Source organism: Echiichthys vipera (assembly GCF_963691815.1).
Source record: "Echiichthys vipera genome assembly, chromosome: 2".
Classification (NCBI taxonomy): domain Eukaryota; kingdom Metazoa; phylum Chordata; class Actinopteri; order Perciformes; family Trachinidae; genus Echiichthys; species Echiichthys vipera.
Window position 1 is genome coordinate 31,716,700 of NC_139827.1, and position 24,499 is coordinate 31,741,198.

A 24,499-nucleotide genomic window follows, 5' to 3' on the forward strand; every position below is an offset into this window, starting at 1 on the left:
AATCCTCTCTGTTTCACTGAGAATGCTTAAAAGTACAGCTCAGGTCAAACTGGGGTTGTCAGTTCCTGAAGACTTAACTTGATTAGAAAGCCGAGGGCCAAGAGACACATTTGGCTGGGAACGCACCCATAGCCTATAACAAAGACTTTCACTTTGTCTAAATTTAATTGTGGAAAACTTAATTTTGTTTGTCCGGCATTATAGTCAATGACTGACATCGACTGAGCTGTTGAAGATAATTTAATTTGCCTAACATGTAAAAAAGATGTTCATTACTGTGAAGTGAATACATTACAGACCTCAGTTGATAACTGTAAACTCAACATTCTAACTCTCACACTAAATATTATAAAAATATTATAAACATCACTGAGTCATTTACTAGCACTATTGTTGGATTGTACTGAATTACACTGTATGCAGGTGTTGAATATATAGTCTCCATCCATTGTATTAACCTGACTCTCGCCAGATGAATTTCTTTCCGCCTTGCTTCCCTCATCCATCTGGGATCGCTTGATGGCAAGTGATTTCAGGAGGCTGGGGCTTATCAAAAATCCTTGCATATGATTCTATAAACCACTTGTCTGTTATTTTTATTGACATGCTACTTCAACCACTAACATCGAAACCAACCCGTGAGGCAGATGAGCGACGCAGGGAAAAGCCAAACAGAGCAGCCGACATGGTTTCCACCAACAAAAGCCTTCACATCTGTTCTCTGGTGTTATTTTGAAGAAGAAAGATTCTCTAGATTGGAAAACACGGATGAAACAGCAACATCCATGTTGACGCCTGCTTCCTCGATGGAAGCCGCCATTGTTGTCTGAATCACAACAGCCGTTTCTCTGCTACATCTACAAAACTCCGTCCGGTGGCCCTGATTGGCCTGACCGTTTTTTGCGGACCCTAAAATCACTTTCCTATGGTGTGGAACAAAAGTCATCTGGCGAGAGTCAGGTTACCAGTGTATAGCCCTGGTTATAAGTCTCCAAATTTAGGGATTTGCTTGGTTAAATAGAGCCTCAAAAATGGCCTCATGTGATGTGAGGTTGTTTGTATGTAATGTACTTTGTTCAAGAAATATTGTCCATAAAGATGCCCTTTTAAATCTTATATATAGTATATCAAATATTGTGTGTATCATTGAGGATGAACAAGCATGTCGAATATTTCTTCTCCCTAAAACGTTGGCAAAGCAGGTATGTTAAAAGGCATTATCTGCATCTATCTAAAGTTGCTAGCTTGCATCTTTCTTTTTCCAAGTTTCTAGGCATATTACTGCTACGAACTGTCCACCAGCAGAATAGTGTCCATCACAGAACAGGCCGCATCAATGATGTGTGTTTCATGTTGTTTCAGATGTGATGAGTTTGGTTTAAGCAGCATATGTTTTACTCCAGACACCAACCGCATTTCACCTCCTGGGTGCATTTTATGCTTTAGATTAACTTATAAAAGTATAGTGTATGCAACAACATAACTGTGTTAGGAATCAAACAGGGTCCCAGTTATAATCTGATCTTTTTGGGGGACTCTACAATTAGTAACGTTAGAACCCGAGATACATTTAAAAAATCGGTTTTGTGGTCGAAATAATGGTTGTTGGCAATGTATGAGTGACTCCTACAGATGTCGGGACTGCAACTAATGATTATTTCCATCAATTCAGAAAATAGTTTAAAAAATGTCCCTCCGAGTATCTTAAAGTCTACGGTGATGTCTTTAAATTTCTCGTTGTCAATCCAAAGATATTCTGTTTCATATGAGAAAAAGCAGGAAATTGCCATATTTGAGGGACTGAAAACAACAGTTTTGCATAAAAAATGAAAATCAATTGGGGCGGCCGGTGGCTTAGTGGTTAGATCAGTCGCCCCATGTAAAGAGGCTGAAGCTCCTCGAGGCAGCGGCCCAGGGTTCGACTCTGACCTGCGGCCCTGTGCTGCATGTCTCCCCCTCTCTCTCTCACCCCATTTTCTCATCTCATCTCATCTTCAACCGCTTATGCGGGGGCAGTAGCTCTAGCAGGGGACCCCAAGCTTCCCTTTCCCGGGCCACATTAACCAGCTCCAACGGGGGGATCCTTAGGCCTCCTCTCAGCTGGATGTGCCTGGAACACCTCCCTAGAGAGGCGCCCGAACCACCTCAACTGGTTCTTTTCAATGCAAAGGAGCAGCAGCTCTACTCCGAAGGCTTGAAAACTGCAAAAAAAATAATTATTAACAAAAAATGATAATCATTTATCAAAATAGTTATTGATTATTTTTCTTTCTCCAATACAAACCTGTTAATTAATTCATCAAATTTTTCATTTCATATTTGTTTTCTCTCTTGTGCAGGGTATGTAGGAGTGTTGGGGGAGGGGGGGTTACTCCGACAGGAGGGTTATATCTGACAGCTGACATCTCCCAGCTGTCAGCTCCAAAGGTATCCCCACTTTCCATTAAAGAAATCTAACCATATGTACTACTGTGACGAGATGTTGAAGGCCTGCCTGGCACTAGTCCTTACCCATGTCATGCCAAAAACAACTCTTTTCTATGCTATTTATGAAGTCTCCTCTGAGGTGTTACACAGAGGCCAACAGTTTAGTTCACCACCCCTGCTCCAAATCACAATCATTCTCTGTGAGGCACTCATTCCCACTCCTCTACTTGAATATGCTGTGAAAACCTTGCTGTCTGTCTGACTCATTAGTGTGCTTTGTAATCATAGCAACAGTGTCTCTTGGAGGCAATCTGGAATGATTTTGAATGAGAGAAATCTCTTTGCAATTTCACTGAAAGCCTGTTTCTATCTGAAGTAGCACAAGCAGCGGGCTCCGACTAAAAAAGCATCAAATGCTGAAAAAGGTATCATCTTCACCGTCCTCATTACGCTGTGAACTAGGCTGCACATCCACATGGGAGTAAAGCCACAGATGTAGGTGGGTGGTTCCTTCCACCTAGAGTAACATTTGAAAAATCCTGCGCATGTGAATACAGTTTTCACAGAAAAAAGGAAAAACAAAAACAGCCCTGCAAATGCTGTAATATTCTACTTGAAGGCAGATTTGGTAGTTAACAGCGATGATGGATTTATGTGAAGTTTCTAGGGACTATGCTGGCTAACAGGCTCATTCCCACTGTTAAATTATTAAAGCCCATGGGTTCAGGACGAGCCACATGTTTTTACACTTGTCATATTTTATTTCATAGTAGTCATCAGTAGATAATTAATTATTTACAGTGCAGAGTCCCCAGACATTTTCAAATGGCTCGTTCTCGTAGGCAGCTATAGATGATTGGTTAACCCTCTCTTATTACCAGTTTTAACAAGTAAGCTCAGATAAAATGTATGCATACAGTACCATTTAAGTCTGCGTCTGCTTGCTGTTATACCCCAGGTTGTAATAATGCATTGTTTCATCACTGCAAAATCAATATCATTTGACAGGAATCGTGCAATGTTCCAGTAATCTTTAGTTTGTTTGTTTACCCATTACATTGTCAACAAACTTTATGTGTGCTCTAGAATTTCCCTTTTTTGTCCTTACATTCAGATCTACCGACTACGGCTCAACATACGAGAGAATGAATGACAAAGTCGGATCCAAGACCGTCCTGAGTTACCTCTACGTCTGTCCAACTAACAAGAAAAAGGTGAGATATTGATTTTTCACTTTTTGTGCAGATTCTCCAGCTTACTTAATTATTCAAAACCCTCCATTACTGTACATTCTTATAAAGTTGCCTCAACAGCAGGGGAATGAGCTTATGTAAGAGACATACCTTTGTAACCCCCCCCCCCCCCCCTTTGTTTAACTATAAATAATCATACTTTAGTTAGAAGCCTCCTTTTTTCTGATCTGTTTGCATTTGTTGTTGATGTTGTTTGTACAAATCTTTGTACTTAGCTTTATTTATCCAGAATAATAAACATTTCGACATCACTGATTCCAGTACAACAGAGTCATGTCACACTTTCCCCCTCCGTAACCGAAATACTGTTGTCATTCGCTGATCATCTTCAACCACTGCCATGTTGCCGTTTTGATTTGATGCTTCATGGCAGTGACATGCCACAGTGATATTGGTTGCTAGAGTAAAGATGCAGACAAAAATCTCTTTATGAAGCTCTAAATGAGAGCAAAACACAATATAGACTCACACAAAGATCCATATTCAGAACCAGCTCTAATAATATCTTCCATCAATTGACTCGACTAAAGCCATTTCAATATTTTGAAATGCCTCTCTGCAAATATTGATATATGCTAACAATTAAGACTTATTAATCACAAGGCATGTAATTAATTTGTTTCTTTTTTTAATCTTTGGCAGTGCTAATAATTATATTTACTCTCTGTGTCACTATATCCACATAATCTTTCTTTCAGGGAGTATAATCATATGATCACACCCCAGTGATTGATATGGAATTAATGTCTCTGAGTTTTGCATGATGATATGAATAATTAGATGTGTACACATTGAAGTAATTTAGTAGCTCGACATGAGCTTATATGGACCTTCTCGGTTACAGCTTTAATATTAGATGTATGAATATATAATAGATTAATATTATTATTAAGACATACTGTAATGTCAAAATTGTACTTAAAAGGATCATCTGTTCAGTGTGCAGGTGCCTTCTTTCTTGAGGCATTTTATTTGAAACAAGGAGAAAGTCTTAAATTTCACAGGCAGTAACTTAACAGTGTTTGAGAAAAGAAAATGAACTTATTTAGTGAAAAAAAAAACAGTATTTCGGAAACTTGGAGCACAGTGGTGAATATGACATGACTCTATTTTTTTACAGATGGATTTTCCTATTTCCTGTGTGAGCTATATCATGGAATATAAAGGTAGTTTAACGCCTTATTGAATATTTTTACCTGGCTTCTAAAAAAACGGTCCGTATTTTATTTTTTATTTTTTATTTATTTGATAACTTATGGTAAACAGTTTATCTTTGGGCACGATGGACATTTATTTTAATTTAATTTTAATTTCAAGAATTTAAGGCCACAAAAAAGGATAGGGGAAAAAAATATGAATATTGCAAACTGCCAACCATCTGCCAGTGTCTTTAATCTGCCTGAGAGTTCTGTCAATTACTTTCATTTTATTTATTTTCTCAGACATTCTCAGAATGTACTTAACTGATCAGCATGGTTTGCACTGCATTTTCTACCATCTGCCATTGTTTTCTGTTAACTCAATGAAATAATAGTCAAAGAACCTTCCTGTTAAGAAAAAAATCACATCTATCTTTCACAAGAGCTGAACTGAATTGTGTGGGTAGCCGATCCCTTCAAAGATTATGCTCATTCCTGCACCACATACTGTTTAGGCCCACAATTAGGAAACATTCTAAATTCCTACACTTTTCTGTACGGTGATTCAAAACTCACAGTATCGACAGTAAATTTGAATTGCCCTTGTTTGGTGAACTCCGCTCAAATGGTGCGCCGGCCAACAGTTTGATAGACAAGTGGAATTGTAGCCAAGAGGTTGGAGGCTGTAAGCAGCTCGGTTTAAGTAGGAGTCTGTTCTCCATCTGTAGACTAGACTGCCGTGGGGCTGTGTCCTTATCAGTCAACATACTGTATCTAGGAATTAACAAAATCACATAAACAATACTTAACCCAGGTCATGTTAGCATTCCACTGCCAATTACAACAGATTATATGAATATGGAGGTGAGGAAATGTACCCAGTGTTACACTGATCTGTTCCTCTGGAGACATTAACAGTATAGTTTCACAGAGTGCTTAATATGACAATTAGAGGTAATCACATTCATTATGTTAGATTTTCCATATTTCAACCACATATAGTGTATTATGTCTGAGTCAGTGCAGTGTCTGAAATCACAAATCAGCAATCAACTAGTAACTACTAAATCAACAATAGATATTTTCAATGAACATCTTATTAAAAACAATATATCATGTTGGATGATTCTCACTGTGCATATAGAAAAGTTGTGAAGAGAATAGGTTTAACTTGACTTGAGAAAATAAAATGAGCTCATGAGCTGTTAAAGGGAGACAAGGAAGCTTTTGAAAAAAGAAATGACAAAATGTCCCTCTTTCGAATGAAGTTTGAAGTTCATGAAGTTTAATGCATGGATGCTAAAAATTCACCCTCAATCAGTTCAGTACACTCAGGGATCTAGCTGCTCCATTCTTACTCGCTCTAGCCTGTCGTTCAAGGTTAAGTCGTTTCATTGCCCTGATTGGTTATAGTTCTATCTCTTTGCATCCAGATGCATTTTACTCTGCACTGTTAAAGCCCCTTGGAAATCAAAAATGAACTGAGAGGTTCCAGACTAATACACATTTGCGATTTAGCCAGGCTTTACTTAACCGTACTTTAGCTTATAGTGGCTAATGTTAGCCAACTCAAGATTGATATTGACATGTCTGAGTGAGTTCTGCCTTTTTTACAATCCTCTATTTGTGCTACTATAGGAGCCTGTGTCCACATTAAAGCATCTTTTTTCAATTGTTCCAAATGAGAAAAGGCATCTTTTTTCAGAGTGCTCCGCCTTTTTTTGTAAGACCGCTCCAGGTGCCTCGAGTTGAAAATCTCAGAACTTTCGGAAAATATCAGTTGCCATCACAGGCGCTCCTGTTCAGGTAAATATCAGAACAAAAACAGAAAAACACATTTGTGGGAGCAGATCCTCCAGACACTGAATGTTGCTTGTGAGTGTTGTGCTTTTATCATCATGTGCGTTGTAAGCTTGTTGTTAGCTGTGTAGCCACCAAGCTAACATTATTGCTGTTGTCATAGAAAGAAAACCCACAGCAATTATTCGAGCCCTGCAAGCGGCTTTTCGCCAGAAAAGAAACATTATGTGGACACACACCCATACATTTACATTTATATTTTAGCATGCGACGGATAAATATTTCAATGGTTGTTATCGAAGAAGTGAAGCACAAAGTAAGCGGTAGAGTACATCAACAGGGCACATATCCATTCCATTAAGTCTAAGTCAGGTTGTCTCATTGAAATGTCTTTGAAATGTCTTTGAAACAACTTGTTTGCGAACTGTTGCTTATTAACACAATAAATCAGTGAGCAACATTATCATTCATGTCCTTCTGGTCACCGTGCAAATGTAAGTCCAGTAGGCAGTCTCCTTTAATATTGGTTATCACCACATTAACTCCTTGTGGCTACAGTTGCCTTAGATGCTTTAAAACATGTAAACAAGGACCTCCTAAAACTCTATCCTTTTATCCTTGAAAATAAGAATGTTCCTGGTTGACCTATATGGTCAGACAATGTTGAATACATAAAATATGCATGGCATCAACAGACTTACAGAAATTAAAGCATGCTCAGAGATGTGGAGATGCTTGGGTTCATCAGCCTTACTTTTCCAAGGCCGAGCCAAGGTACTGACCCTGAATACGTTTGCATGGCGCAGGAGTTAATAGGATTCCAGGACTGTTGAGCTCAACCATGTCAGGGCGAGGAACAGATCATAGCCAGTGCTGATTACCCCTCATGACTCACTCCCCCTGCCTATTTAATGTGAAGGAAATTTAATTCCACATCAAGGGCATAGCAGGAATGCAGTCCCTGAGGTTCTCTCTGATGCTGGTGTGAGGTATTTTTTTTGTGATTTCAGTTGTATAAGATTAGATAAACTTTGTTAACATCCCACGGAGGAAAAGGAGAATTCACTTAGGAACAATACAGGTCTGATATCAGTTTCACCAGAATATATTTAAGTTATACCATGGTCTGGATGGATACTTGATTCTTACTGGCTGCAGGGTGTCAATTAACACATGATATAGGACACCTACTAAGTAGTTCTGGTCTGTGTACCATTCTCAATGAATGCTTTAATTAAATGACAAAAAAAAAATTGTAATCTCTTATTTCCAACACTGAGTGTCATCATTCAAGGCCTCATCCTCCGAACACAACAGGATGGAGACTGTAACACAAGCTGCATTAAGTAAGTAAGTTACACTGTCCCTCTAAACTTTTTATTACAGCAATCACCTCACATCCCATTGGCTGTTCAACTCCCTCCTTCAGGCTGCGTCCGACAGTAAAGTTCCACATGGATTATCATTATTCAGCAAAATCTTTATATTAGCCGTTTCTCAATACCAAGTACGCCGAGTTTAGATTTGGCAAGTTTAACTAGGGAGTCCAGACCCCGGAGGACGCAGACCGGACGTTCTGTAATTGTAACAGCAGCGGACTTGATGACGTCACCATCTCAGCTCGTCTTGGTTGTCAGGGTTACCCCAGGACTTCACATCTCTGGCTTTTTGTGACACAGATACAGTAGTATTTTGAAAATTATAACTCAAAGTTGTGTGTTGTCTCCTGCACCATCTTCGCTGATGTTAGGGTAAAATGCATTCTGGGATCCTCTGGTCATCTCCGATGCATCCTCGATAAAATGGGCATAGCAAATCACATCCGGGCATTTGGACTGTACTCGGTGAGATGCGGACGATTGAATTGGAACAGTACTTGGGCTGCGACTGATGACGTTTCACAAGTCGACGCGAACAAGTACAGAGAAGACTGCAGATTGGGAAACGGCCATTGATTTGGGGACAATAACATGACTGGATAGCTAGCTTGTATTGTTGTTAAACATACTGTCAGATTATATTTGTCAACTGTACACAATGTTATTGACTTTGAATCTTGCCAGCATGACTTTAGAGTTAGCTTTCTGGCTTGTAGCTGGGGTTCTATGAGCTGAGCGTACTAGAAATATCTTCCTTTGTCAAGTCGTGTCTAAAGTTATTTAAATTTACTGGAGCAGCACAATATTTCCATTGCATAAGAATGTTATGGGATGTCAATGATTGTTCCAGGTATTAGTCAAAGGTGTTACCAGGGAAATTTAGATTTTGATTAACCTGATATTCCCAATCCTAGCCAGCTAACTTCTGGACTAGAGCTATGCTAACTTGAATGGAGGTAAAATATTTATGTGGCTTTAGATTTTCAAAAAAATGTTATCAAACTGGATTGATCTGATTCTGATGCCCGGATGTGACTTGCTACGCCCATTTTATCGAGGATGCATCGGAGGTGACTTCAGACAGCCAGATCCCAGAATGCAGGTTAAAAATTCATCCATCCATCCATCTTCAACTGCTTGTCCCTATCTGTCCCTATCTGGGGTACACCCTGGACAGGACGCCAGTCTATCGCAGGTTAAAACTATATAATATAAAAATATATAAAATATGTATGGGTCATATGCCCGAACAGGTGTCCTACATTAGGAATAAATGGAGGATGGGTAGGCCATTAATTCCTGATATAGGACACCTCAAAGGGCATATAACCCTTACATATTTGATATTTTTTAAAGTAATCTACAGTATGTAAAAAAAAATCAACCTTTTGTTGCATGCATGTTACAGTGCAAGTAAGACATTCCAGTCAAGAACTGGTAAAAATCTCAGCAGAATATTTTACTCTGATGGTTGACCTCTGGCTCTGTTTCCCCCTCTGCACCTTATCTATGATCTAATTATTTTTCGATTTGCCATCCCTTAGATGGATGAAAGTCGGCCTGTCTGCTGGCTACATTCCTTTGTAGCCCGCTTGCATCTAAGTGGCCTTATTTAGCTTGGTTCTACCAGATAAAAAAGAGCAGTCAGGATGCCTAATCACTCACTGTAAGATATAATCGTCTGCTACTCTTTGAGCTATTCCTTTCAACCACAATAAAGGAAACGCAGTTCTGGAAGCATATGTAGAATTTTGTCTCTTACATTGTCCAAGAAAAAAGTGAAAGCTGTGACCTTTTACAATGTCACATTATAGATTTGAATGATAGTAATGACATTTAGCCCGAGGCCTCGGAAAATGACACCTCCCATGAATCTTCTCAGCTGTATTTTGATGTCTTTATCCAAGCTCAATGTCCACTTTGCGCCTTGAACAGTTTGATTGAAAGGCTGGTAGATTGGGTTAATTTGAAAATAAAGACATGCACATTTAAAATGCCATTGAGGAAGCAAGACAGTGAAAACATGATAGCTAGATGTGGGTGATTAAGTCTTGATCCACGGTTAATGAGCATATTGCAGCGACGACTCTGTTAAAACCTCCCATCAAAGACCGACTAAGCTCAATTGATCTAGCATGACATGATTCATTTGCTGCAGGGAGTCTCTTTCCCTCTGTCTCTGATCCATACCTCCACTTACCTCATGATCCGACAACTACCAGCTTCTATCTCTGTGCTCCAGCTTAGGCACAGCTCAACATCAGGCTGATAAAACACAACGGTTATCCCATTCAACCTCTATTGATTTAGTATTGTTACCCTCCTTACTCTACTGCTTCTGCACAAAGGCTGAGCATTTGCTGTGAGGGAAATCTTAATCACCCCCTGCTAATGCTATCGGTCACTGTGATTTTTGAAGTGAGTAATTATTTTTTAAGGTGATTGTTTTAGTAGGCAAGAAAGAAATTGGCCATGGCTCCAATTCCCGCCTTTGTATTGGCTTCAAATTGGTTGTGGGTTCTTTTTAATCGCAGGGGCGTCACACAGAAGCTGGCTTGTTACGATACTTTGTAAGGTTAGGAAGTAATGGGGCTGTTTTCACACTTACATGGTGGTAGATGAGTAAAGTGTATGCAATAATAGTTTCCAGGCCCCCTTCCCAGTGGAAAAATATCAAATTTCGAGCCTCTCTGAATCAAGGCTTGAGAAAAGATGAGCTAAAAGCACTGCAAAATGTGAAGGATATAGTTACAAAGTGAGCATAGAGAGCGGAACCAACCATCATGGCTGAGCGCAAGGCTTAAATGGCAATGGTAGATCGCAATATGAAACGTGCACTATATCTCTTGAGGGCATTTTTACTTTTCTATTTCAATGAAAGTCCTGACATTTGACTCAAAATAAGGCAGGCAGTGAAATTAAATTATCCATTCACAACAGACTCTATTGCTTACTATAGTATCATAAAAAATTATTACTGCTTAAAAACAGTTAATTACATCTGACAAGCTCCATAGACACTGGCAGATATGAGGAGGTCTTGGCATTACACAGCAACAGGTAATGAATGGTAAGATTGGCGAGGCAGGGCCAATGAGAAATACAGTTTGAGAATGTGCTGCCTGTTTATTGGTGCTTAATGAAAAACAATTTATCTAAATCACCACCAGGGAGGGTTCCTGGTTAAAGCTCTGGGAAGAGGGCTAGCATTTCTGTCACTGACAAATGTGCTGCTGTTTTTCCAATTCAAATTGAATTGACGAGAGAAAACACAACCATTTGGGCCACGAGTGCAGCTACGACCCACAATTCCACCAACACAATTCTTACAGAAGCGTGGGTGTTGTAGTTTAAGACAAAGAGATGAACATTGAAAGCTACACCAGTCCATATTTTATACTGTGAACGAAACAACTGATGAAGTGTAGTGACAGAGCCACAGAGCATTATTACCCCAGTCTGCAGTTCCTCTCAGCTCTAAGGTTTTCTGTTCAACAAACTCGACACTCATCAACATTGTTTCCTTTATTTCAGCCAAAAGGGCTTTGGTAAACACACCACCTGCCCACCAACAAACAGAAGCCATATAAAGTTAGCCACTAAGTTACAAGAGTCAAAACGCTATCAAATAAAGAGATATGGATATTCTAAATGGAGGGTATTTTCCTCTGCAGTTGGTGGAGGCCCAAACAAAGTTAAAGTAGGGCCTGACTGTTATGGGATTTTTGAGACTGATACCAATTATAGAGTGGTAAAATATCCCAGATATGATGGCCAAAACGGTGCATTTTTGAGCTTTATAGAAAAATTACCTTTTTTATTTGGATTTCACACCGACTTTGCAGCGATATGACTCTGCATGGGTACTTCGAAGACTGCTTTCTTAACCCATATTATACATTATACAAACAATGAATTGCATTGTCAATCAATTCTGGAAATAAACATTGAGAAAGTAAAAAATAAATAGAGTAAATAGCTAAATAAACAACATGTCATGACATCAGTCAATTGCTGACCATTTAAATAAAGAATATATGAAAAAATAGCTTTACAACAACATTTAAAAATTACCCAAAAGCATTTTTTTTTATATTTGTTAATTATATGTTCTGTAAATAAGGTTTCCATATTATCAGAAAACAATATATGCATCATGGCACCAGAAACCCCAACATTAGCATTGTGAAAGCTGCAAACATGACTACAGTTTAATAAATTAAAGAAAAGGTTGCTCAGTGCTTGCTGGATGTGTAAATAACCAAATGGCTGCTAAGATTTTCATCATATTAACTTTATATGGTGATGATGCATAAGTGATTTCAATTGTCTCTCTGCCCCCTAGCAGCCCCTCCCAAAAAATCACTTTTTCTTTCAGATGGATTTTGCATGCTGGCTTACATATAAGCACTTTTCTACCTCTTACACCATACTTGAGCCATATTTACCTTATGCATATATGTGCCCTGCGATAGACTGGTGTCCTATCCAGGGTTTACCCTGCCTCACGCCCGATGTCAGCTGGGATCGGCTCTAGCCCCCCGCGACCCCGACAAGGACAAGCGGTTGAAGATGAATGAATGAATGATCTTTTTCATTCTGTGTGCAAATTTTTTATTTATTATGACTTGCCTGAAACACATTTTCTCATTGCCTTGTGGTTGAAAAAGCTTTTCTAATTTAGATTCTGATCTGAAAAGGACAGCCATGCTGGTATAATAGCATATCAAAAATGCACATCTACTGATTTGTGTGTAAACTATTTAGCCGATAACATTTCAAAAAAAAAAAATCCAGTGAAATGTACTGCCAAAGGATTTTTTTCAAAATCTGAAATTATATAACTAAAATGAATATGTTTTTGATAGCAAAATCAGATTCAAAAGAATACACAGAGAGAATACAGAAAATATTACACAGCTATTCACTTCTCTTTTGTCAAGCAGGAAATCCTGCAACATTTTATCTGCTTCCTCAAAGACTCTTAATGTCATTAGCTGAAGGAAATGTACATTGTCAAATTCTTGTTCTTATTGAATTCTGTAATAACTGCGATAGCTCTGACAGAAATATTCCAAGCATGAAATTAGGGCTTCTACCGTTGTGGTGCTGTTGAATTTGAAATTAGAATTTTATTGGAATGCTAAGAAATGACATGGTAAAACACTAGCTGATAAAGAAAATAACATACTGTATATAGGGATTCATGCATGGCTGCTAAAGCTCCTGTTTGTACAGCACTTATTGTAACTAGGCTACAAGCTCAATCAATTTCTGTTATATAATGTGAGAATTTATTTCAGGGTTTTTCAATCCACCTGCGTTCATTAAGTGGTTCTTTGGGTCAGTTCTGGTTTCCACACTATTTTATCTCTTTTTGATGTGAACAACCTTGATCTTATTTTGGATAGAGATGATGAAAACTCCAAGTCTTCACCTCACGGTGCACAGGGAGAGTGACAGAGCCACGGCAACAGAAGCACAAGAGTCACACTCATGAAATTAAGTTGGATATTTAGAGGAGCTGTTTGCCAAGAATAAGCGTGTGCCAAAAGCCTGGCCTTTTCTGCTGACACTGCTCCTGCCTCTAACATCGCTCTTCTCCCTATCTTTCCTCCTCTTTACTCAAACTCACCCCTGAATCCTTTCTTCTCCCCTCTTCGAAAACTCATACCTACTCCCTCTCTCCTCAGATTATGGTGTTGACAGATCCAGAGTTTGAGAGCAGCGTGCTCATCAGCTCTGATGAGGGAGCCAGTTTCCAAAAGTACCGCCTCACTTTCTACGTCTTGAGCCTTTTATTCCACCCCACTGAAGAGGATTGGGCCTTAGCCTACAGTCACGACCAGAAGGTGAGATTGTGCTTGATGTAATATCTCTCTTCTGTCCTGGTGATTTTTTTGAGCTGTGTATACCTTTGTGTTTCCCATAGTACATATTCACTGGGGCCTGTAGTTTTCATCAATTTATATAATGATATGATAGTAAGGCCTTTATTCACTTGTTGAATAGGAATTCTAAAATAGTGGTGTGAGGCTTTATTTACTTGAAAGAAAGAGAGAACTAGACTTTTATATAAGACAGGCTATCATTAGAGACAGGCATTCATTTATATATCCACCAAATTACGGATTAAAGTATATATTATCATATTTTAATGAGACACCTTCTAGTTTTCTGATCAGTACAACGGCATATTACGGCCTAGTATGAAAAAAAGAATGTACAGACCCGGGGAGGGGGTCATTTTTTGATAAAAATGTAGCATATTTATGAAATTAAAGTGGCAAATCTGTGAGAAAATAAATTTGCATGTTTTTGGGATTAAAAAGCAGCAAATCTCCCAGAAAAAAAGTTGCAGATTTACGAGATTAAAAAGTAGCAAATCTATGAGAAAAAAGTTGTAGATTTATGAGACTCAAAGTCAGAAGAATAGTGTTTCGTTTTCCACTCCCTGATGAACTACATCGCTTCAGGATGAAAGCAGACGCTGCTGCATGCCGTGCAGGCTACTATACTAAACAGTGTTTTGAAGTTTAGAAAGAATTAAGAACATTAAAAGGTCCGATGACATCATGTATAATACAGCAGTGAATTAAAGACTGCATTGTGGCGCTCCTAACGTTGTATGTACAATGAAACTTTAACGGCACTATTATTTTTGATGCGTGATTTATGCTCATAGTGAAGTGAGCTGCCGCTCTTTTTCACACACAGTACTCTGCTCTGTAAAGAGCGAAATACTGAAACTAGATGAAAGCTGTCTGGATCTGTTCTAATGTGTTTTCTTGGGTTGCCACAAATCTTTGGCCAAGTGCTATAAAGGAGCTGTTGGCTAAAAAAAACAAACCAGCACCTGTCTCTACTAAAGGTGGCTTATTATACATGATGTCATCGGACCTCGTATCATCCTTCATTCTTTCTAAAACAGACAAAGACATTGCTGCAGACACAGTAGCCTGCACGGCATGCAGCAGGGTCTGCATTGATCCTGAAGCGATGTAGTTCACTAGGGAGTGTAAAACAAGACACTGGAGGTGTGAATGAAAACAATATCTTTACGACTTTGAATCTCATAAATCTGCAACTTTTTTCTCATAGATTTGCCACTTTAATCTCATAAATCACTTTCTTTTTCTCAAAATATTACCCCCTCACCCAGGTCCGTATTTGTTTTTTTAAACTTGGCCCTAATACGCTGTCTTAGATCAGCAATGTGGCTAGCAGGCTTTTCCTATCCACCTCCCAGAGGTAATGGTAGGGAAAGTACGACATACAGATGCACAGAGCTGTGGCATCCAAATCAATGTGTAGTCTTAAATAATCAACCCACCACCACCCAAATAAATGATCTTTAGAGATCTGCACCCGCACATTACACTCCCCCTTTACCACTCCCTGCATGACTGTTGGAAACAAACGTCTGCTTCGCGTAGCGCTCCCTGTGATGGTGCCATTGAAGTAAGACAAACAACGTTGATTTGTTAATGTGAACGTTCACCGCTCATCCCCGCAGGGGAGCTTGGAGGTGCAAAGAAATCCCTTTCTTCTAAAACCTGTAGATATAAACTTGACAGAGGAAGCAGAACTAAACATGGTGCGTAAATGCAAACACACCATCTCTCTTCAGGCCGACACTGACACACAGTCGCCTGTTGAAAAATGTTCAGCTGTCTGCAGCTGATGCAGCTCTGCTCTGTGCTACATTTACAGAATGTGATTCATATTTTTATTATTTGTATTATGTATTATTTCACAAACCACAACCCATGTGCTGTTAATCAGAATGTTGCCCACGGACATAACTGCAATCTGTACTGCAGTACTGCATAGACAGAGTTTAACGTTTGAAATCCAGAGAAGAACTTTCCAAAAATAATGGCCCCATTTAAAACTTATCTATTTATGTATAATTGATTATTGTAAATATGTTGAATTATACTCTTGCCTGTAGACAAATTGCACAACTGTAGATTCAACTGGCCACCCACACTAAAATACTGCAGGTTCAGTATTTTTTGCCAAGTATTATTGCCAAACTTTGTTCTTTCTTTGTGAAATATTTGCAGTAAGTGCATAACCGATCAGAACGACTTTATCAGTGAGTTAACAAGTATTTCTGTTAGAAAGAGAAGCTCAGAGCCACAGAGTGGTGAGTCACGCACCACTATTCTGTTGTCCTGATGGATATGATGCTGTGGAAATGCACAAAATGCACCCTTAAAGCCATTATAGTAAAGGCACTAGTAATGTGTTTATTGGCCCTGGCTTTATTTTGGACTGGCCCTTTGTTGTCTGAACAGAGCAGAGATGCAGTTGTAGCTGCATTTAATTTAGAGCTTTTATAGTAATGGTATTGCTACAGTAGTCAAAAACATCAGTGCCTTAAATTGAGGCTCAGCTTCCTGTATATCCTTACCTAGTGTCACCTTCACTGGACTTTGTCACACGGTATGGAGCTCTGCACCCCATCTTCACACAGCGCTCTAAGATTGTACCCAGCAAAGGTCTACCTTTAAGGCCAATGACTCTGACCTGAGAACCAAAGCCATCACCCTGCAGGGGGGACATGGTGCAGAAGGGTGATGATTGGTGAACAGTGGTGGCTGTATCAAACCTGTCAACGATAAAGCTTTGAAAGGGCTGTTACAGCATGAGAACAGGTCAGGTTGTTTTTTTTTAAGAGTGAATTTATAGTATCGAAGATATGTTCCTCCATGTGTTCAATCAGAAAAAGCACAAATATCTTCACTTAAAAATGCAGAAATAAATTAACCTGTAGGTTGCATTTTATGACTCTCCTCTTTCCTCCTTTAGTCTCACATCTGCTTCTAAATCTTATTTTCACACATTAGGCATTCGGTCACAGAAAGCTAAAAAAAAAAGTATTAAAAAAAATTCACAAGGATCCTCACTTTAATTTGAGCTCCACTTCTTTTTCTCCAGGGTTAAAATTCTGCTGCTGCTATTCAAGACTGTAAGAATAAAGATGAACAAGGCAGCCAGGTTCAAGTTCAAATCCCTGTGAAGTTAGGGGAGGAGTAGTAGTTGAAAGAGAGGGGCTGCCTGCCTTCAGTCTAAGTTCTGGGCACAACATACATTATTCTGATATGTTGAGTAAAAACTACGGCACACAGAAGTGCTGCATGAGTACTGCAGTAATGGACAATATCAGAAATATAATGTGTTTTTTAAAGATCAAAGGATGTAAACCTAGTAGTTGACCATAAAAATACAAACATGAGCCTGTAAACTAGCATAAAAGGGCATTTAATGTTAATTAAAAACAACCCTAACCAGCTAACATTATCTGTAAAAATGACAGTGTATACAAAATATGAGGTGTGCCAGACTCGCCCATGAAAAGACTCACAAGATCAATGACAGCAGCAGATATTGATCTCACTGATTCAATAAGCCTCAGTCATAAATGTGGAATACACATCAAGCAGCAGAGTAGTAAGTTCAAGAAGGTGGAGGCGGCTGAGACTGGGATTTGGCAATGCAACATTAACAAGGTAGTCACGGTCATTGAGTGCAATGAAGATTACAGGTATTATGAGGATGTGACTAATGTGGCTATAATTTGCATCATTACAGGGACGCCTTGGCACCCGAGGCAAAAGGCCCAGACATGATTATCACCTCTGTTCGACCCATTTTCCTTTCACTCCTGAATGCGTTATCCACAAACTGCAACCAACTCCTGGGGCTGTTGTTGCAAATAAAGAATATGTTCTTCATCTAGTTAGTTAAAAAGAGGTTTACACAGATATTATTGGTTGCGTAATTCAACCTGATTTCCCTCGCAGGCCTTGACACTTCATCTCAACTGTTGAGCCAGCAGCGAGAAGCTTTAATATGCTCATTTTCATCTTGTAAACGGCTAATAGTTTTCTGACTGGGTCACTCTGAATTTAATCAGCTGTAAGTTGGTGCTTAGCCGTGGTTAAGTGTAGCCTTGAGGACTTAACTTTGAGGCAAGAGTGAAAGTCTTTAGTGAGGCATCAGAATGCATGTCAAAACAAATAGACCGAAGTGAAGTATTTGTTGTAAGTCTTGATTCTCTTTTATGACTTAAAAATATACATTAACATTCAGGTCAGACCCCTCCTTTAGTAAATTGAGGTATTTTAAGATTCAGAACTCTTTGTGACCTTTCCAGGCTCTCATCTCTTGACTGTGAGGGGTTTGCGGAGACAATTACTCATTGATGTAGTCCCAAGTCGGCTTCTGAGAATAATACCAGTGTTGGTGCTGCCAAGTGAGTGAGTTATGTAAATACTGACACAGAAGAACAGTAGAGTGAAGACGCACCGTACATGCAATAAATAGGAGTTGTCTTATCTAATTCCCTGTGAACCATCTGAGCTCCCAGTAGACTTGGCGTTAGAGCATCTTGCCTAAAATTATTTTATTTATATGTCTGACCAAAGCCAAGACAAGAACAGGCTGTTTTTTTTATAATTCCCTCAATTATTCATGAGATACTTTCTTGCCCTGTAGCTGACGTGACAAATTCAATATTTCTAATGGTGTGTTGGCAGATGTTTAGTTGCATTTGAGGGATACTGCAGGGAAATGTTCCAAATTAGAAGAAATAAGAGAAATATTTATCTTCATGTTGCAGTGGAATTGTAGGGATTTGTAATCAGAATGTTTCCATCACAGTCATGAATGTTACCATGCCGCTGCTCACACCTCAGCAAACTTGAGAGACAAGGCTGTGACTCTCTAATGGACTTTGTAATAATTACTGTAACTCCAATCCAATAACCGCACCAGACCCAGTATTGTACACTATAATCAAACCTTTTTTGAAATCAGCTATTTCCTCATGCTGTTAATTTCCATTATGATCCCACATATTTCTTCTGTTGTTATCGAAGAGTACTCAAGTATGTTGGTATTGCGCTTCCATCACGTTGTGAGTGAGAGATTAAAAAAAGAGTGGTCAAAACTGGTGCAGCAGTGTCCGAGATATCCTCTCTTTTACTGCTCTATGAAAGAAAAAAAAATCCTACACTTTTCATACTGCAGTTTGATAGCATATTTTACGAGACCCACAACTGCTTTTGGAATCCACACCCTCAGTGGCTGAGAAGCGCTGCCTGCTTACAATTGGCTGATCACATAGGCGTTCCACGAACAGCTCACGATCTGGAGCGTTTCTTGTCAATTTTTCCGCACGCCACAAGCGAATCCTGCACGAATACACACTGAAAAACTATTGATTGACATATATGACATAAAAGAAATATTATATATGATATAAATGATCTGATCCTGATAAATCGTAAAAAAAAATGCATCCTGCTTTCCAACCCTTCTGATTTTCCTGCAGGGAAATATCAAAACCTCCCCAACCACTATAGTTATTAGAAATATATATTTTTAATTATGTACGTTTCCACAAATTTGTCAGTTGTGTCTAAACAGAGAGTGACACATACAAACATGCAGCTTGTCTGTGTCTGTTGCTCTTAGAGACACACACACACACACACACACACATACAGTGCCGGTCCTGACCTCCCCGGGGTCCTAAGCAAAATTCCGGGTATGGGCCCTCCTACTGAGTCATGAAGACTATTTGCTTTTGCCACACAGCTAACACCTGACACCCCAGTGTTCCCACTACAGTCCTCTCTCTTGAAATCAATCTGCTCCATCTCTCAGTCCAAGAATAAGATCACCTACAGAGCAGAACGAGGTATTAAGAGTATTTATTGAATGGGATATTTTCATTAGAATTGAAATACGTGAAAATATTAACATTAACGTAAGTTGTGGAAAGTATAAAAATAATAAAATGTAACACTGTTGTGTACTGGCCAAATTAGATAAGACATATATATATATATATATATATATATATATATATATATATATTAGCTAAATAATATTAGAATCAAATAAATTATACTAGAATCCCAAATGACAAACTATTGGTTATTGGTTATTGGTTTTTTTGTTTGTAATTATATTAGAAATTATAAACAAGGCAAATAGGCTACATCAAAATATTTTATGAGTTCTCATTCTAAATACTATACAGTGTATCGTATTCATAACGAAGCTTGATCCTTTAGCCCACTACCTGAATGTTTACTGTTGCTATGACAAGTGGCCGTGGACATGAGTTTAGTTTAATCTTCCAAACAACAATAAGCCATAAAATTACAATTTGGCATTTTAAACTAAATCCATTCCAAGTACCAACAGTCATACACCTTAGGACCTTAAAAGATGCATTGTCACACGTTATATCGTGCATGGTGTTTCTGTATTATAAGCATGTTCACGAGTGACAGGTTATCTTTTCTGATATGCAGTTTATAAACAATGTTGTCCGTTGCCATTTATCAAACTCAGTAAATAATATTTCACTCTCACTTTTGTCAGGAACAAAGACACAGAAAACAGCCGTGAAGTTCCGTTAGCGCGCAAGCAAGACACAGGCAGACCAAGATATGCACTGCCCAGTTGGGTTAGCAAGACACAAACAGATCCACTGCAAGCATCAATTCAATTAGGTAATTTTTTTTGGTGATATTAAATTTGGAGAAAAGAGAACCCAAGTTAACCTGACGTTTGTTCTCATATTGTTTTTTTCTTTCTTTTTTTGGACCCTGAAGTATATTTCCACTGCATCCTCTAGTGTCATGTTTATTTGACCATAACATTTGACACCCACTTGGCACGACGGGATGGAGAGACGGGCCCCTCCCTTATTTGCGGGGCCCTACGCACCTTGCATAGTGTGTGCGTATAGGGCTGACCGGCGCTACATACGCAGACAGAAGAGCATCATCTGTTGTTGACTGGTGCAGAGAAACGCACTCTTGCACGCACTGTCGGAAACAGCCAGGCGAATGCTCACCCGTCCTTGCATACATGTTGTGGTGCTTTACGGTACTTGCAGCTCCAATTAAAACCTGTAAGAGTTTACAGCCTCGCCAGCAGCTTCTTTAGGCTGTACTTAGGCACAGCAGAGCTGTTAGCAGTGCTAGATGCTAACCTCAGCATGCTACTAGAGACACACTGACTGACCTTGTCATCCTCACAGTGTATTGTCCAAGCTCAAGCCAAAATAACCCCTAATGACATTATCAGGATTATTTTCTCAGACTTGACAAAGCCACAAAAGACAGTATACAACAGGTTTCGAAAAGGACTGGTCCTTCGAGTGACTATGATGTAAAATCAAATCAGCTTTATTTATATAGCACCTTTCATACATATAAAAATGCAGCCCAAAGTGCTTTACATTAAAATGAAATAAAACAACCCCCTCGACATCCCAACTTCTTCAATCGCGTGACACATACACACACACATACACACACTACACGATACACCCCCACCCCACCCCCCCACACACACACACACGCACACACAAGATAAAATGTAGTATGGCTGACTGATAGACCGAGTGAGGAAACACCATCCTAAGGGGGCCATCCCCACCGAGAGTCGTCCAAGCCCACAACTACAGGGGACGCCGCCACAGAGACTACTCCGACCAAACAGATAGGGACCCATTCCACGGCCATAAAGCCCTGGGTCAGGACTCCCCAACTATCCAGGCCCGGACAACCCCCAGGACAGCACCCCCGCAGGCAGGCCAGACAGAGCTCTCGGAGTCGAGGGCCCCCATGATGACATGTAAAACTGGTCGAATGCACCTTTAATATCCACTCTACATTCTCCCCTTGATAGTTTACAGTCATATCCTACACATCACATTTCAAATGATTTGGTTTCAGCTTTTCCACAAATAAACCTGACTGACATATTTTGATTTCTCATGTTCCTAAAGTGTGCCTGTCAGGCACCTATTGTGATTTCCCAGCACACCACTGAACAGCGGTCTGCTGCATGTGAGCACACAGAGGCAGAAGGTGTATTTCCTGCTGGTCTGTTGGGGTCTGACCAGCCTGCAGAAACAATAACCATTTCACCCTCCTCACATTTCCTTTGAGCCAAATAAAAAATAAAAAATAAACTTGCACTTTAGAGAAACAAAGAGAATCACAAGTGTATATACACATCCCAAATGTTGAGTTTAACGAGAACAGGGGCTTTCATGCTTCAGCTCTAACCTCATAAAGAGTAATCCACACGGACATGCAGTACATATATTTACACTGCACTGCAATTTTATTACCCTAAGACTGTACACAACACACCATAGGTCCAGGAAAACATTTAATTTGTGTGTTTCTACTGGAGGTGCGATAATCCATTAAGGCTGGCGCTGCTGTAGCAGGTAGCTGGTCTCAGTGGCTGCAGCAGCAATATTACGGAGTCTGAATTTAAGCACATATGGGATTCAACAAAAGCTCTTCACTGCACTGAGCTGGCAACCTGCTACAGACGGAAGGATTAATGTCATTAGGCAGGTGATGGATGGCTCAAAGTCAAAGTAAGTAATAATACAATAGATCATGACTAAATGATAATAGTGGCAGCTGACTTTGGTACGTTAATTATAGGTGGAAGTATTCTAAGTATTGTAAGAATATAAAAAGCAGTAGTCGGGTTTATAATCAATTTTGTGAAAATGCATATTCACTATCAAACAGAGTGAAACCATGAAACACAACACTATAAATAATAAGGGGAGTGGCTGTGTGAGATGCACATCTGTGCAAGTTATAAGACACATATGAGAACTTTACAATAGGAACATGGAAAAACAGCAAGATAGTGAGAGATGACACCAGGTCAAGCATGGCTTGATTCATCAGGAAAAGTTTGATTGTGATTTTGTTGCCTGATGCATGATGAAACAGGCAAAGGAGCTCTGAAATCAAAGGAAAATTATGGATACAGTGAAGCACTCACGGCTACATGGCAAGAAGAAGCAGGCGGAACAGATGGAGTAACTTGTTCTGATGGAATAGCAGATATGTACTGTCACTCCATTGTCAAAACAGCAGATGGAGGTGTGCTGCCAAGCCAACAGTGGAGTTTGTCAACAGCAATGAGAATAAACTTTTGTGCTACTTGGTAGCTCTTACTAAAAAAGTCAGTAACTAATTGATTTCATGGGAACAAAGCCACTCTTTTGACAGTGGACCGTTGTGGTGTATGAATCAGTTTTTGTGTTGTTAACCAATGCTGCTATTGGAAAATTGAACCAAAATAAAATAATAGCTGCCTTAAACAGTCATGCAAGGGTGGGTTATGAAGCGGGCCCTAAAACATCCAGGTTTCACTGCATGTTGATTGATTCTGGCAACGTCATTATTGGCCATTTTGTTACGGAAATATAACTACTAAAAGTACAATATTAGATAAGGTGGGTCATGCTTTATTAACTAATAGTGTGGGCCTGAGTTGTTGACAGACTGTATTGACAAAACAATCTCAGCTCAATGTCCATTAACTTTCCTTTTAACTTTAACATTCAGCTGTATTAAACAGTCTTCTCCCACAGATTGCAATTTGCTCAGTTGTTGATGTACATACAGTAAGCATATAAAAGTATTTAGTTTAAATTAAAATTCCAAAAATCCAAAATGTGGTCATTTAAGTTTTCCTAACTGTCCTGGTATTGTGGTTGAAGTGGGTGTTGTTATGTTCAGAGATTTATTATGCAATAAATTCCAAACCAATCATAAAACATTCTGAATATTACACAATAAATACCATGAACCAATCACAAAGCAACCAAACCTCTCTGCTCCCACCTCTTTCGCAGTTAACTTATCTCTCTTCCTCGCACAGCTTTTGTAATTATAGCTCGCTACATATTGCATATGTAGCCAAAAGGCTACGGGCTCCGTCTATTACCTGAAGCTGTTAATCTATCACCTGGAAGTGTCCCCTCTCTCCCTACCAATAAATTAAGATAAGATATACAGTAGGTTACTGACTTATTAGAGTATTATTAGACTATATTTAAGGTCAACAGCTTCTAGCTTGCGTGTGCTAACAGTTAGCTTCAGTGATTCGTAGCTAAGCTTACATGAGCATCATGTAACGTAACCGCGATGTGGCATTGAGTGTCTTGAGCAAACGTTAATTCATTTGGCCATATCTGAGATATCTAAATCTTTGAAACATGTTTTCTCCTAGTCATGAACTTAATGCTTAATGAGTCATTCAAGTTTGATATCATATAGGTTTTTTAATATATGCTATGTTTCCAGAGGCTTTAAAGGAGTAAAAAGTGAAAACGTTTCAACGCTAGGTTTGCTGTTTAGCACTGCCTGAGTAGACCAAAACACAGTGTGTCATTAGCCACACACCCCTCTGCTCTACTGCCCCCCTCGACTAATTTAGTGTGTAACCATTAGCATCAAAAGGTATCTATTTGCCGCGGCTAGTAGCGTTAGCAGAAAGTTTAGTAACTTAACTTAACTTACTACTCCTGCAAATACAATCTACTGGTAAATTAGCTGCTAATAGCTGATATCCACTGCCACTACTCACCAGCTGTGGCGTTTTATAGGGAGGGAGGGGGCCAAGGGCTCCGAGAGGAGGGTGGAGG

At 39.3% G+C, this 24,499-nt stretch overlaps 1 protein-coding gene across 1 annotated transcript in view; it reads left to right on the plus strand.

Moving 5' to 3' along the window:
• The window catches only part of sorcs3a (sortilin related VPS10 domain containing receptor 3a), a gene marked incomplete at both ends in the record, with an annotated part of 290,454 nt that overhangs the window by 159,014 nt on the left and 106,941 nt on the right, over positions 1-24,499 (plus strand). Inside the window, 2 exons of the mRNA XM_083937916.1 lie at positions 3,542-3,641; positions 13,692-13,850. Coding sequence (XP_083794042.1) covers positions 3,542-3,641; positions 13,692-13,850 — 259 coding nt within the window. The remainder of the gene's footprint in view (positions 1-3,541; positions 3,642-13,691; positions 13,851-24,499) is intronic.